Genomic DNA, 14,458 nt, shown 5'->3' with positions numbered 1-14,458 from the left:
AATTTAGAGCTCTAATGATCCAGTCACCCTTCCAGAGCTCATCAGCAGCCACACATTCAACATTACGAGCATTCTGGGCAACAATGAATTCATAACAATGGTGACACCTATTCATTTCTTGAGCTGATTTTTATCAAGCACTTGATTAATCCAGCGCTCTGTGCTGAGAACTGTGGATGCATGAAAATGACCATGATGTGTTCTACCTGGGGGGGTGTTCATCAAAGGAAAAAAGATGCATTCACTGATAGGTAATGTTAAAGTAAGAACTCCCATCAGGCTACAGGATGTGGGGCGGTTCCTGGTGGCCAGGGGCGGCGGGTAGGGATCATGAGCAGGTGGCTTTTGGACTGAGCTGTTTCTTGGGTAGCATCCAGGATACAGGGACTCATTTGAGTGCCAGGCTCCCGAGCAGGAGGCACTGGCTGGGCACAGCTGGGTGGAAGGGGGTGGCTTTGCCTGGTAGTGGTGACGGCTTCCTTCCCCCAGGAGTGCATCATCTTCTGCGTGCGGGAGGAGCCCGTGCTGTTCCTGCATGCCGGTGAGGACTTCGTGTCCTACACGCCTCGAGACAGGCACAAGCTTCATGAGAACCTCCAGGGCCTGGGGCCTGGGGTCCGGGTGGAGAGCACAGAGCTGGCCATCCGGAAAGAGGTGAGGGCCAGCGGGGTGGGTAGGAGCTGAGGCTGCAGCTCGCAGAGCAGCTCTGTGGATGGATGTGCTTACTGCGCCGGCCCTGCTGGCTGTCACGGGCCACTCTGCCCTGCTTAGGTGAGAGGCTGCCTCAAAGCTGGCTTTAAGATGGCCAGGGGACAGATTTCCTGTTGCTTCCCTGCCCCGCCCTGCTCTTCTCGATGCTCATCATCTTTATGGATGTGCCGGGCCCGGTGGGAGAGTGCTAGATGAGGAGGCCCAGGACCCAGATTGCTCCTGCACTGCGGCGCCCTGAAGAATCATTCTCGCTGGCCTCTGTGGGTCTGGCTCTGAGATTCCTCTGTCCTTCCTTTCCATGACTCAGAGGCTTGACAGCGTCTCTGAGGCCGGTGACACACCACGGAAGGGAGTAAATGAGATGTGGGGGTCACGGCACTTCAGAGACTGCCCTGGGGCAGGAACCGGAGCCCTGCTGGGGACCACCATCTCCCCATTCCCTCCCAGCCCCCTGTGTCCTCTGTCTCTCTCGGCTCCCGCTTGTGGTAGACTGAGCCTCGCCCCGTCCTGGCGGTCAGGTGGCTTTGCGCATTCCTGCTGCCCACTGGGCAGAGCCCAGCAGCCTGGCCCCCTGGGAGCTGGCTTCCCTCAGGCCAGTGGCCTCCCCTGGCCCCTCAGGCAGGGCCCAGAGAGCGCTGTGGCTACAGGGTTCCTTCCTGGAGGAAAAGAAATCCGTGTGTGGTCTCTGTGTGGCCTGGTCACCCCACAGCCCAGCGGGGTCTTGGAGGTCTGGTCACGGTCCCCTGAGCCCCACGTCTTCCTCCAGATCCAGGACTTTGCCCAGCTGAGCGAGAACACCTACCACGTGTACCATGACATGGAGGACCTGCGGACGGAGCCCTGTGCTGTGGCCGTCAGGGGTGAGGACGACGTGCGTGTGACCGAGGAGGTGTACAAGCGGCCCCTTTTCCTGCAGCCCACCTACAGGTACCCGGCGGCTGGCTGGGGTCCTCTCTGGGCTTCTCCCCAGCGGCAGCCTCAGTTTCTCTGACTGTGGTTGGGCCAGGCTCCCCATCCCATCTCCCCTCTCCGTGGAGGGGCAGGGGGCTGGTGCCTGCCTGATGGGCTGCTCCCCTCCCCTGGCAGGTACCACCGCCTGCCCCTGCCGGAGCAGGGGGCACCCTTGGAAGCGCAGTTTGACGCCTTTGTCAGCATCCTGCGGGTGAGTGACACTGAGGCGGAGTCCCTGGAGATGCTCAGGGCGGCGTGACTTTTTTTCCCTGGGGAGGCCTTGTTCTGGGCAGCTGTGGGCTCTGTCTGTGTCCCTCTGCGGTGTTTGTGCACTCTGTCTGTGTGTGCACCTCTGTGCTGTGCTTTGACGCATCCTCCAGTGGCTGAGTCCGGCCCTGATCCCCAGAGGCCTGATTTCGGGGTGTTACCTCTCCTGACCTGAAGTTCCTCATTGCTTTAGTGATGCTACTGATTCTTACTCCATAGACTCTGCTTGGTATTTACTGAGTCCTAGTGGCCTTCCTGTCCCACTGCCTTATTTTTATTTTTTTGTGGTACTGGAGATTGAACCCAGGGCCTTCACATTGAACTGCATCCCCAGCCCTTTGTTAAATTTTGAGACGGGGCCTCACTGAGTTGCTAAGTTGTCCAGGTTGGGCTTGAACTTTCGACCCTTCCTCATCAGCCTCCCGCACTGCTGGGATTGTAGGTCTGCGCCACCGCGAGGACGCTGCCTTATTCGTGTTGTACAGCGGGTGTTCAGGACAGGCCCGGTGCCCTCTGAGTAGCTCCTATGTGCAGACCCCACACGGTGCCCTCACACACCTTCTTGGGGAGGTCCTGCAACGCCCGGCCAGAGCGGGCACCTGTGCTCCTGGGGACAGGTGGAGTAGATCCGGCTGTGGCTTTGATGCCGAGGCTGAGCTGCTTGTCTGAGCCCAGCTTGCGGCAGACTGTGGAACAGGGTGTGCTGATGTCATCAGCCCCTTCTTTGACTTGGTCCTCAGCCTCAGGGTTTCGGGTCATGCTGTTGCCCGATACGCCTGGTCTTTTCCCAGGAGATACCCAGCCTGCTCCATCTCCGAGATGCCCACGGGTCTGCCCCCACCCTCCTCTTCAGCTGCCATTCAGGTGTGGGCAGGACCAACCTGGGCATGGTCCTGGGTGCCCTGGTGCTGTTTCACCACAGTGGGACCTCACAGGCCGAGTGAGTGCGTGGGGATCTAGAGTCCCAGGGGCTGTGGGGATGAGTCGAGGAGGGGGTGGCTCCGCCCTGGGGTGGGGGGTTTACATCCAGGAGTCCACATCCAGAATTGGGAGCTCATTTCCAGGTTTGGCACAGATTGGCTGTATGACCTGGAGAGAGGCACTTGACCCCTCTGGGCCTCAGTTTCCCTAGAGGGGGCAGTGCCCTTGCTTCACCCAGTGGGGCTCAGAAGGAATCCGTGGTCTGGTGCTTCCTCCGGGGCCATACAGGTGCAAGGGAGCGGGCGGCGAGGCTTTCGGGAGCCCCCATTAGCTGCTGCCCCCTACCTTGTCAGGCCTGGGCCCCTGCAGACCAAGCCCCTGCCCATGGAGCAGTTCCACATGGTCCAGAGTTTTCTGCACATGGTGCCCCAGGGCAGGAGGATGGTGGAAGAGGTGAGTGAGGGGCTGGGCGGGGACAGTGCAGGGGACAGTCCTTCCTGTCACTGGTGGGGATGTCATTCCTCTGCCTCCATGGTGCCCTCCTTCTGCTCTCTGCCAGTTCTTCACTTTCCTTTTCATTTTCTCTGCCACCATCTTTCCTTGACCCTCTTTGCTGCCCTGTCCCTGGGCCCAGGTGGACAGAGCCATTGATGCCTGTGCCGAGTTGCATGATCTGAGGGAGGTGGCCCTGGAGAACCAGAGGAAGCTGGAAGGCGTCCGGCCGGAGAGCCGAGCACAGGTGAGGCCGTTGCTTTGAGTGAGCCCTGCAGCCTGGGTACGGTGGGGCTGTGGCTGAGGTCTTCAGCCGGGCTTGTCCCGGCTGCTGCTGCTCCCACAAGCAGAGCAGCTTCCAGAGGAAGGGGAGGCTGGGTGCTGGGCCTGCGAGAAGGACGGGGAAGAAGGGAAGTTTACTTTCGCTGTCCACTTCACTTGGTGGCAGAATAAACAGGATGGAGGAGGGGCTGCTGGCCTGGGTTGCTGGGGCCGTGGATTCGGACGCTTCCCAGATCACTCACGGTTCCTGCAGTAGACAGTTTCCTGGGACTATAACGAAATATTGCAGATAATGAACCTGTACAGAGAAAAGGTTGGTTTTGACTCACAGTTTTGGAGGGTCTTATCCAGGAACGACTGGCTCTGTTGTCTTGAGCAAAGGGCACATCATGGCAGCTGTGTGTGGCAGAGCAAAACCACTCACCCTGTGGCTGAGTAGCAGAAGAGAGGAAGAGGAAGAGCTGAGGTCCCGCTGTCCCCTTATGGTTCACTTCCAGTGACCTGAGGACCTTCCACCCCCCAGCACCCTTAGGTCCCACTGTCTCCTGAGAGCACCACCTTGGGACCAAACCTTTATTTAACTTTCATGATCCAAACTACAGCAGTTGTTGGTCTGCTGCACTGCTCTGGCAGAGTGTGGGGCTCTGGACTCCAGGGAGGCACTGTCCCCAGCTCTGGGGGATGAGGGTGGCTCGACAGCGTCTGCACACAGTGCATGCAGAGAAGTGAAGCCTGCAGAGCCTCTTCCTTCTCTTTTTAAAAATGTCTTTTAAAAGCAGTAATCTGTGATGGAAAATTGAGAATTTAGAGCAGAAAGGAAAAGAAATTGCCCGTAATCCCAGCACAGCTGCATGAGCATCTGGAGCTGGTTTGCTTCGTCTTACATGTTTATGCTTCTCCAGCAGAGGCTGCCCCAGCACACGGTTCACATCCTGCTTGTTTTAACTTCACAGCAGCAGCTGTTCCCATGTGGATGCCTGACTTTTGTCACCGAGGTTTCTAGTGGTCGTGTAACTTAACCCCTGACACAGTTCAGCCAGCGCCAGCCCCATAGGTGAAGAGTGGGCCTGGGCCGGCTGCTTGGGGTCTGGCATCACCCCGCCATGTCCGGGGTGTGGACTTGGGAACTGCTGTGGCACTCTGTGCCTCCATTTCCCCAGTCGTGAAGTGGGGCCAGTACTACGGTGAGGTATTAGGAGAGCGCGCAGGGCCGGTGTTGCTGCAGTGTCACCTGCTGTGAGTTCCTAAGCACACCCCTGTTGTTGACAGCTCAGCTGCTTATCCTCATCAGTATAAATACTTTTTGCTTTGAGCAACTTCATGAAAATGAAGGCTTCTGTATTTTGGGGGTTTCCCCTCGAAGTCCAGATTAGAGGTCAGCTAAGCCGGCTCCGGAGCCACATCCAGGCCACCCTGTCCTGGGGAGTGAGTTTATGGGAGCATGCCCTGCCTGTGCATGTGCTCTCAGTGCAGACTTCCTGTGGCAGAGACACGGGGGCTGCACAGCGGGCACGTTCACCATGGCCTTTTGTAAGAGGTGCTTGCCAGTCCCTGGTGGGGATTCCTCAGGTTGGGGTCCAACTTCGTCAGCGGCACGAGCCTCTCTTGGGCCAATTTGAATCTTACTTGTCCTCCAAAGGCTGCTGACCCCACAGGAGGACTGTGAGAGCCGAGGGTTGCGGAAGGGCCTCTGGGGTTCGCTCTGATACCCCACTACCCAGAGGATTGCAGGGTTTGAGGAGGAGAGAGGGGCTAGCCCTGTGTGCCATCGGCTGTGTGATTTGGAGGAAGTCACTGCATTTCTCTGAATTTCCCTTTCTGCTCTGTAGATTAGGGGCAGTATTAACGCCCCTCCCCTCCAGCACCATTATGAGGGCCTGTGATTTCCAGTGGGCCGGGGGGGTCCTTCATTTCTGCAGGAGAGGGTTTCCCTTCTGAAGGGGAAAGGGTTGGCACACTTGCTTCCTAACACAGAGGGTGCGGACCGTGGCTTGGGGTGGCTTTGTGGCAAAGCAAGGGAGCCCCCGTCCCCCATCTGCCCGGGGGTGGGTGGGATGACTGTTCCTCCACCAGAGCTGCAGTGCCTGGCGTGGTCAGCAGAAATCTCCGTGCATCATCGATTAACCACGGCAACAGGGTAGAGTCGGGTGTTTGGAAGAAGAGGGGGCTCTGTGTTCTGGGATTTCCCAGGCTGGAGTCCTACCCTTCCCGGTATGGAGGGGCCACCCGCAAGGCTGGGTGTGTTAACTCCCTGTCCTCTCTCCCTTTCTCAGGAAAGCAGTGAGCAGCATGTTGCCCAGCAGAGGGCGCTGCGGAGCCTGGAGCGCTACTTCCACCTGATCCTGTTCAGCTACTATCTGCATGAGCAGGTGGGGCTGGGGGGCACAGACCTGCACCTCCTCCCCTCGGGCTCCTCCAGGCCTCCCCCACACTCACGGTGATTGTAGATAGGGACCCGCGGAGCTGGGGAGGAGAGTAGGGATGCGTGTTGGGCCGCAAGGACATGGTGTGGGTGAGTTGAGAGAGACCCAGATAGGTGGGCCCTGAGCAGGAGTGGTCTGGCAGGCCTCACCCCTCTCTCCTGTCCCCTTAGCCAGGGGAGTAGATGTCCTGGTCTCCCATCCACCCCCTCAGGCTTGTCCTGGAACACGCTGGGGTCTCCTGGGCCTCTTCTCCACGGGCAGGCAGGGAGAATTCAGGATGGTGCCCCACCCCTGAACGCCCCGTCTCTCTCTGCCTCTGGCTGCAGTACCCCCTGGCCTTTGCCCTCAGTTTTAGCCGCTGGCTGTGCACCCACCCCGAGCTGTACCGTCTCCCCGTGACGCTGAGCTCAGGGGGGGCCATGACCCCCAGGGACCTCCTTGCCCAGGGCTCCCTGGTGAGTATGACCAGTGGTCTGGGAAACAAGGGTGGGCATGGTTGGGCCTGGGGGTCCCTGAACCCTGGATTCCTGTAGGGCTGGGCAGGGGTGGTCAGGTTGTGGCAGGTGTCATAGTCAGGCCCCAAGAAGCCGCTATGGCTTTGGCCACCTTTCTAGTACCTCCTCTTCCACCTCAAACTCAAGCCCTTTGTCGGGGAGTCGGGAGACCTGGGATGTGGATCTTTGCCCCCAGCTTCTCATCTGTGAGCCTCAGCCTCCGCTCCTCGGGGTGCTGATGGGGCTCTGTAAACGTATAGTGCTGGTCCCACCCGCACCGAAGGTTCTGAGCCCTCTGTGGCTGTGTTGGCTGCTATGGGTCCCAGACTCAGTGCCCCCCGCCCCCGACAGGAGGCCGATGATCTCGTCTCCCCGGATGCGCTCAGCACCATCCGAGAGATGGACGTGGCCAACTTCCGGCGTGTGCCCCGCATGCCCATCTATGGCATGGCCCAGCCTGGTGCCAAGGTGACTGCACTTGGGGTGTGGGGCATGCAGGAGGGAGGGGTAGTGCTGGGCACTTGCCCTGATGGTCCCTCTGTCCTCTAGGCCCTGGGCAGCATCCTGACCTACCTGACTGATGCCAAAAGGAAGCTGCAGCAGGTGGTCTGGGTCAACCTGCGGGAGGACGCTGTGCTGGAGTGTGATGGTCACATCCACAGCCTGCGGCCGCCTGGGGCCCCCATGGCCCCCGCTCAGTTGGAGGTGAGACTTCCTGCCCTTGCCTTGGAGGCCTGATTGTGGCCTCACAGGGTCATCAAGGGGTCCCGTGCTGCTGCTGGACAGATGGGGGCCTGAGACCCGGAGGGGGGCAGTGTGAGGGGCTGATCTGGGGCTCCTCCTCCAGTGCTCTGTTGCCATCCTGGCTCTGGGGAATTATGACCCCTATGGCTCTGTGGGGCAGGGATGGGCCTGGACGCCAGGACTGGTCACGCCTACAGCAGCTCTGGCCTTTCAAAGCCAGCCCGGGGGCTGCCTCAGTGGCCTCTGCCCTCATCCCCCCCCCAGGCCATGGAGGCCCAGCTGAAGGCCTACCTGAGCAAGCCGCCCCCCGACATGAAGGACCCACCGCTCCCCAGGTTCCAGGCGTGCCTCACCATGCAGGAGGTGTTCAGCCAGCACTGTGGGGCCTGCCCCGGCCTCACCTACCGCCGTGTCCCCCTGCCGGACTTCTGCGCCCCCCGAGAGGAGGTGAGTGGCGAGGGTGGGAGGCTCCCTGCCTCCCCTTGGCCTGGGCTTAGGGAGGGGAGACCAGCCAGCTGTGCCGTGGGGCTGGGGGGACCATGGCAAAAAGTGGCCCAAGAGGTTTATTCCCATCGCTTCCAGCTGTGTGTGTGTGTGTCTGTCTGTGCATCTGTGCTGGGCGAATGAGTGCATACACAGGTGTGGTGAGCACTTCTCACAGGTTCGTGGTGCCTGTCTTGCCTTATGGGGCTGTGTGTGGAAGGGCGTCTTCAGAGAGTTGTGTGGTGTGTGGACTGTAGGGAGGCCGGCAAGCTGGTATGTGATTGAGGTGTTTTCATATATTGGCTATACGTTTGCTGCAGACACCTTTCCAGCTGTCTGTAGTTTGTGTGTCTTGAAGGCACATGGATGTCTGGTGTGGTGTGTGTGCCGGGTGTGTGGTACACAGGGGTCACTCGGCCCCTGTACATGCTCTTCGGAGCTTTGCATACCGCTTGCATTTCCCTCCTGTGATGTGCTGCCCCCTGGTGGCTGAGGCCTGTTGCAGCAGCCATCTACGCTCCTGAAGGAGCACATGGCTGGCCTACACGGATGTCCCACCAGGTGGAGGCAGGAGCTCGGGTCCATGTGTACTGTCTGTTCACATGTCCAGTCCTCAGTTGCTGGGTGGGGAGAGATATGACACCCCAGACTGAGACTGTGGCCTCACCCCCAGGACTTTGACCAGCTGCTGGATGCCCTGCGGGCGGCCCTTGCCAAGGACCCCGGCACTGGCTTCATGTTCAGCTGCCTCAGTGGCCAGGGCCGGACCACGACTGCCATGGTGGTGGCTGTGCTGGCCTTCTGGCGCATCCGAGTATGTATGGCTCCAGTGTGAGGACAAGGCTCTGCCCAGGCAGGGTGGGCACCGGGCCTCGGGGACACTGGTGGGAGGGTGTGGGTGGCACAGGCGGTGTCCTGGGGCACTGGCCCACAGCCGTCCTCCCCAGGGCTGCCCCGAGGTGGGAGAGGAAGAGCTCGTGAGTGTGCCTGATGCCAAGTTCACCAAGGGTGAGTTTCAGGTGAGTGTGTCTGGGGGGTAAGGTGTGCCTGGGGAGGAGGGCAGAGCTGGGGCGGCCAGGGGGTCCCCAGAGCTCTTCTGAACACAGGTGTCTCTTCCATCTCATTATCGGTGCTTCCTGTCCCCGTTTTACAGCGGAGCAAGCTAGGGCTGGCTCTGGGGCTCCGGCCGATGGCCGCAGGAGACGGGAGCGGGCCGCTCATCCCCTTCCGCCGGCCTAGCTGCTGGGCGCCTGGGTAGCGTTGACAGCTGCCTCACAGGCACTTGGGACCCAGCCTGGTTGGCATCCTTGCAGAGGGCCCAGGCGCATGCACCCTGTGTGTGCCTCTGCTCTGGGTGGGAGTACCGGGTGGACGGCCACCAGCCTTTCAGGTTCACTCACCAGGTGTCACACACTTGCCATCATCTCAGACCCTGTGTGAGGAGGTGGCACATCCTGCAGAGCTGGCATGTGGCTGCCTGGCAGTAACATCAGGGTCGGCTGTTGCCTACCTGCCCACCTGTGCTGTGTGTCCCTGGTGTTCCCTCCCTGCAGTCCTGCTGCCATGACCTCCTTGTGGCTTCTCAAGTTAAAAGCAGTCCTGCCTTAGCCTGCTGAGCGCTGGGATTACAGGGCTGCCTGCTTCTTTCTTTTTTTTTTTTTTTGTCTTTTTGAGACAGGGTCTCGCTATGCAGTTGAGGCTGGCCTTGAGCTCACTTTGTAGCCCACGCTGGTCTCAAACTCACAATGATCCTCCTGCCTCAGCCTCCCAAGTGCAGGGATTACACCACGCCCTGCTAGGGCTGCCTCCTAACTCATCTTGGGAAACAGAGATCCTGTCCCGTTAAACAATAACTCCCAGTCACCCTTCCTCCCAGTTCCTGGTGACCACTGTCGTCACTTCCGAGGGCCCAGGGTGCGCCTGGGCAAGCTGGGGATGGGGAGGGTGCCATCTGAGTCGCTCTCAGCAGAAGTCAGATCCTTACCCTGCAGCATACACAAAATGAACTCAAAATGGCTCAGATGTCTGAATGTAAGGGCTGAGCAAGAGTGTTAGAATGAGATACCGAAGAAGAGCCCCGGGACTTCGCACTTGGCAGCGATTTCTCGGATATAAGATCAAAACCACAGACAACAAGAGCAAAAGCCAGCAAATCCAATTCCTTGAAAAGTAAAGATGTGAGAGAGTGCCTGGGAGGTGGGAGGGCCAGGGGCCAAGTGTGCAGAAGAGAGGTTCTGGGGAGGGGCGGGAGTGGGCAAGGCTGTGATTGGTTGGAACAGAAAGAGGGGGGCTGGGGGTGGGGGCCCAGATAGTGAGGACACTGCAGGGCTGCACTGTGTTTGATCTTCACTTTGAGGCCAGCGGGGCAGCGGAGAAGGTCGATGAGACCGTCCGCCCAGGGGCTCTGGCGGCAGTCTTGCGGAGTAGAGGCGCTGGGAAGGAGGGGCAGTGGCGTGGAGAGTCACGGGGGCCACTGGACATGGGACAAGGTCCACTCAGGAGGACCCCAGGTCTCTGGCTCAGCGGTGGTCAAAGGCACAAAGATGCAGAATAGGGGGAGGAGCAGCCTTATACCCGAGGTTAGGAGTTGGCTTTCGGGAGTTCACAGGCTCCCTCCTGGGTACCTGCACAGAGCCCAGGCCTGGGCTCCCACGCCCACGCCCCAAGCTGGATCAGCCGCCAGTGCCCTCCAGGCTGCTGAGTTCTTGCTTCCCACCTGGCTGCCACCCTGTGCCTGCTGGCCTTTAGAGAAGGCAGGGTGGGGACAGACCTCCCTGGGGCAGGGCTGGGCACGCATGCGCAGGGAGCGGTCATTCAGGGGTCTGCCCCTTCCCACCCTGGCGGATGATGGGTATCCGGCAGGGGCCAGAGACAGCCTTTGCCCAGTGGGTACAGACTTGAAGGCCAGGTCAGGATGAGAAGGTGCCTGCAGGCTGTGGGCCATGGGAAGGAGAGCGTGTGTGTGTGGGGGTGTGGGAGAGTGCAGGGGTGGGGCCATAAGGGGGTCTCTAGACCCAGGGAAGGTTTGGATTTTACACCAGAGACACATGCCCAGGAAGGACACAGAAGTGCTATGCTCAGGTTTATACTTTCCTGAGGTCTCTCTGACCCCAGGGATGGGGTGGGGCACTCATCTGGGCTGCGGAGATTGCAGGGCAGGCAGGTTCAGAGGGGCACGGTGGGAGGGTTGGGGAAGAGCCCTGCCCTGGTAGCCGCACAGACCTTTGTCTTCCCAGGGGGCTTTATCAGATGGTGGTGCCCATGTTGGGTTGCCTGGAGCCGGGGGTCCCCACAGTGTCTGGGGTGGGAGGAGGGCTGGGAGGGGCTAGCATGGCCTTGTCACACATCTCACCTCCCCAGCCGCGGCATGTGGCAGCCACTCCTTGTACAGAGCTTGGGTGAGGGTTCATCTGAAGTCCGCCTTCTACTGAAGAAAGAAGCGCCTCACAGGCCGTTGGTTCCTGGGGTAGTTCTCACGTCCCACAACACACAGCATAGGGGGTTGCAATTGGAATGCTGCATGTGTAGTAGAAGTGCTTGCACTCCTTGCACCTGGGTCCCCAAGCAGGACTGTGTACCCTCTGCTGCCTTGGGTCACGGGTCCCTGTTTTCCTGGTAATTTTGGTAGTGCTGTGAAGGACCGGAAACACAAGTGTGTAGCATATGTGATAATAGATTATGACATGAACAGCACTTAGGCCAGGGCTTATCCACCCTGGGCAGTATTAGCCCTTGACAGCCTTTTTGGGAAGATTTCCCTCCAGATTTGAGACTTGAAAGCCCCTGGAATAACTGAAAAAAAAATTGCAGTGTGTAGTTGTTAAGAGTTTTGTACATTAAAATTGTGTGCAGCCAGGCGTGGTGGCGCATGCCTGTAGTCCCAGTACTCATAAGGCTGAGGCAGGAGGATCATTGCAATTGTGAGACCAGCCTGGGCTATGAAGTGAGCTCAAGGTCAGCCTGAATTGCATAGGGAGACCCTGTCTTGAAAAGACCAAAAAAAAAAAAAAAAAAAAAAATTGTGTGCAACTGGAAATGCCAGTGCGTCGCCAGTGCAATCTCAGGGGTGAAAGAAGCAAAAAGCACTTGGGGATCCCAGCCTGAGAGACGCCCAGGAACTGCCGCTTCCCTTGCTGCCCCCCAGGGGCTTCCTGGCCACTTATGCTCCTCTGGCTCTAGGTGGTGATGAAGGTTGTGCAACTGCTGCCCGATGGGCACCGCATGAAGAAGGAGGTGGACGCAGCGCTGGACACAGTCAGTGAGACCATGACGCCCATGCACTATCACCTGCGGGAGATTATCATCTGCACCTACCGCCAGGTGAGCCCCACTCTATCCAGATGCATTCCAGGTGTGCACTGCCCAGCTGTGGTTGGCCCTCTCTGTTGCTGTTGGTCACTTGCCACCTCCGGGAAGTAGAGGTGATCCCGGAAGTGGAAATACACCCAGCCCAAGCCTCTCCTGCCTGATTCTGTACGGGATGTGTGCAAGTGTGATGTAGAATTGCTTCACACCTGCTGCGACCTTGGGATCAAGCAAGGAAGTGGCCAGTCTCAGGTATGAACACCTCAGAGCCCTATGGTGCCAGGTGGTATCCTGTAGTTGGTGAATCGTGGGAACCCAGGGTCCTGGGCAGGAGTCCATCGGGTTGCTGGGGCCTCAGGCTCCGACCAGCTGATTGACAGCAGCAGGTGTGCAGTTCTGTATGGAACAGATGATGCTGCCATGTCTGCAGGATCAGAAGGCCGGTGCTGCTCTGGACTGGCCTGGCTCCCTCTGCACTTTTTGGGTTTGCTCAGTTAAAAATTATTTTTTTAATAACTCCCTCAGCTGTAAAAATACGATTTTCATGACAGTCCAGATTTCGTGTCAGAATCTGGGTTTGAGCCTAGCCGGAAAGAGCGTGCTTTACTGTCTGGCCTGGCCCCCAGCGCGCCCTGCGCTGCCACCCTTGTCCCCTCCCCTGCCGCATCACAAGTTAGCGTGGCCCTTGGAGTTTGCGTCTCAGGTCTGCGGGTGGAGCAGCTGGGCTGCCTGCTTCTCTTCTCTGGCCCTGTGGATTCCGTGGGCCAGCGTCACAGGGCGGGGAGGGACACACACCATGGGAGTGGGTGGGTCGGGGGTGCCGAGAGAGGGCAGTGTGTGCCCACCTGTGCTCTCTGCTGCTGGCCAGTGACTCGGGACAGCTTTGCCTGTGGCCTTGCAGGAAGGCAGCCTGCCCCCAGCCAGCCCGTGCTCAGCGAGCGCCCCAGCACACATCCCAGGCGCATCGCAACAGCCTTTGCTCAGGGCCAGGTTGTGGCAAAAGGCTGGAGGCGGGCAAGGCATGTGGTTCAGACTGTGGCCACGATCAGAGGTCAGCTGGGAGAGGAGTCTGTCTACTAAAAGGTGGCAATAAATGGGGAGGGGAAGGTGACTAAGAGCTTTGTGCATTTGGAAAGATGGTTTCGTTTCTCCAGAGCCTGTAGTGGACCGTGGGTCCCACTCACAGTGGTCTTGTATGCTGCCACCAGGTGGCAGCACAGAGCCAAGAGCGTAGAGACCCGAGGCTTCCTGTTGTCTGTAGCGCCAGGCCCAGGAAGTGGAAAAGGTGCTTTCGAAGCACCTTAGCCCCTGCCAGCTGGCCAGGCCTTAGCAGAAGCCCCTTCTCTGCATCCCACAGCTGACAGGCCCTCCCTCCCTCTGGGCTCTGCAGCCCTGGATGTCCAGTGTGTGGTGCGTGGTGTGGAGCAGGGAGCGCTGCAGACCTGAGCTGGTGAGTGTGTGCTTGTGTGTGTGTGTGTGTGTGTGTATGTGTGTGTGTGTGTCTCCCCGTCCCCTGCAGCTGGCCTGGAACAGGCCTGATAGGGTAAGAGCAGGGAGGCTATCCAGGCAGGAGGGGCCACAGGAGCAAAGGTCAGGAGGCCAAAGGTACTGAGTGAGTTTGGAGGGAATGAAGTCGGCTTGGTACCTGCAGTTTTGTCAGAGGGCATCAGGCGTGAGGTCGGAGGGTCAGCCAGCCCCACTCCGTGAGCAGAGGGAGGGAGGTGGTGTGGCTGTGGCTGTGGCTGTGTCTGCTCTTTCGAGTATAGAGTGTTTTACTGAGAAAGGGGAAGGCTGAACCAGTTGAGAACTCCTGATTTGCCACCAGGCCACCCACTCTATTTTCCAGGCCAGTGTGGTTCAGACTTGCTCCTCATGGGTTGAGGCCAAATTTGAGTCAGTACCTATTACGGCCACCAGGTGGCCCCAGAAGCTGAGTTTGGGTCAAACAAGTGCAGAGGGCCTGAGGTAGCTTGTACTGCTGTGTTTTCACCCTGCCTGCCCATGAGGTTAATGTGGGAACTTCAGTGCATCCATCCCCTGCCAAGCTCCACTCTCACAGTCGGATCTGGTGGGTCTGCTGTGGGGCCAGTGCATAGGTCTTGGTTTTAAAACTGCCTTAGCAGGGGCTGGGGATTTAGCTCAGTGGCACAGCGCCTGCCTGGCAAGTGGAAGGTCGTGAGTTCGATTTCTGGTACTGGAAAAAAACCAAAACCAAAACCAAAAAAAAACAAAACAAAAACAACTGCCTTGGCTGGGTGTGGTGGTGCATGCCTGGAATCCCAGCACTTGGGAGGCTGAGGCAGGAGGATCACTATGAGTTTGAGGTCAGCCTGGGCTCCATAGTGAGTTCAAGAGCAGCCTGGATTACCCAGTGAGACCCTGTCT

At 58.9% G+C, this 14,458-nt stretch overlaps 1 protein-coding gene across 4 annotated transcripts in view; it reads left to right on the top strand.

The window, feature by feature from the left end:
* Positions 1-14,458, top strand: part of Pald1 (phosphatase domain containing, paladin 1) — a 77,763-nt gene that overhangs the window by 42,936 nt on the left and 20,369 nt on the right. For all 4 annotated transcript variants that reach the window (XM_005390054.2, XM_005390053.2, XM_005390055.2 and 1 more), the window contains exons 6-19: positions 490-654; positions 1,478-1,638; positions 1,798-1,873; positions 2,721-2,869; positions 3,204-3,303; positions 3,485-3,589; positions 5,898-5,993; positions 6,374-6,502; positions 6,893-7,009; positions 7,091-7,246; positions 7,550-7,732; positions 8,442-8,582; positions 8,716-8,787; positions 11,948-12,088. In XM_005390054.2, coding sequence (XP_005390111.1) covers positions 490-654; positions 1,478-1,638; positions 1,798-1,873; positions 2,721-2,869; positions 3,204-3,303; positions 3,485-3,589; positions 5,898-5,993; positions 6,374-6,502; positions 6,893-7,009; positions 7,091-7,246; positions 7,550-7,732; positions 8,442-8,582; positions 8,716-8,787; positions 11,948-12,088 — 1,791 coding nt within the window. The remainder of the gene's footprint in view (positions 1-489; positions 655-1,477; positions 1,639-1,797; positions 1,874-2,720; positions 2,870-3,203; positions 3,304-3,484; positions 3,590-5,897; positions 5,994-6,373; positions 6,503-6,892; positions 7,010-7,090; positions 7,247-7,549; positions 7,733-8,441; positions 8,583-8,715; positions 8,788-11,947; positions 12,089-14,458) is intronic.

This window comes from Chinchilla lanigera, unplaced genomic scaffold, assembly GCF_000276665.1.
Source record: "Chinchilla lanigera isolate Chin_1 unplaced genomic scaffold, ChiLan1.0 scaffold00036, whole genome shotgun sequence".
Taxonomy (NCBI): domain Eukaryota; kingdom Metazoa; phylum Chordata; class Mammalia; order Rodentia; family Chinchillidae; genus Chinchilla; species Chinchilla lanigera.
This window is presented reverse-complemented; position numbering and strand designations above follow the sequence as displayed.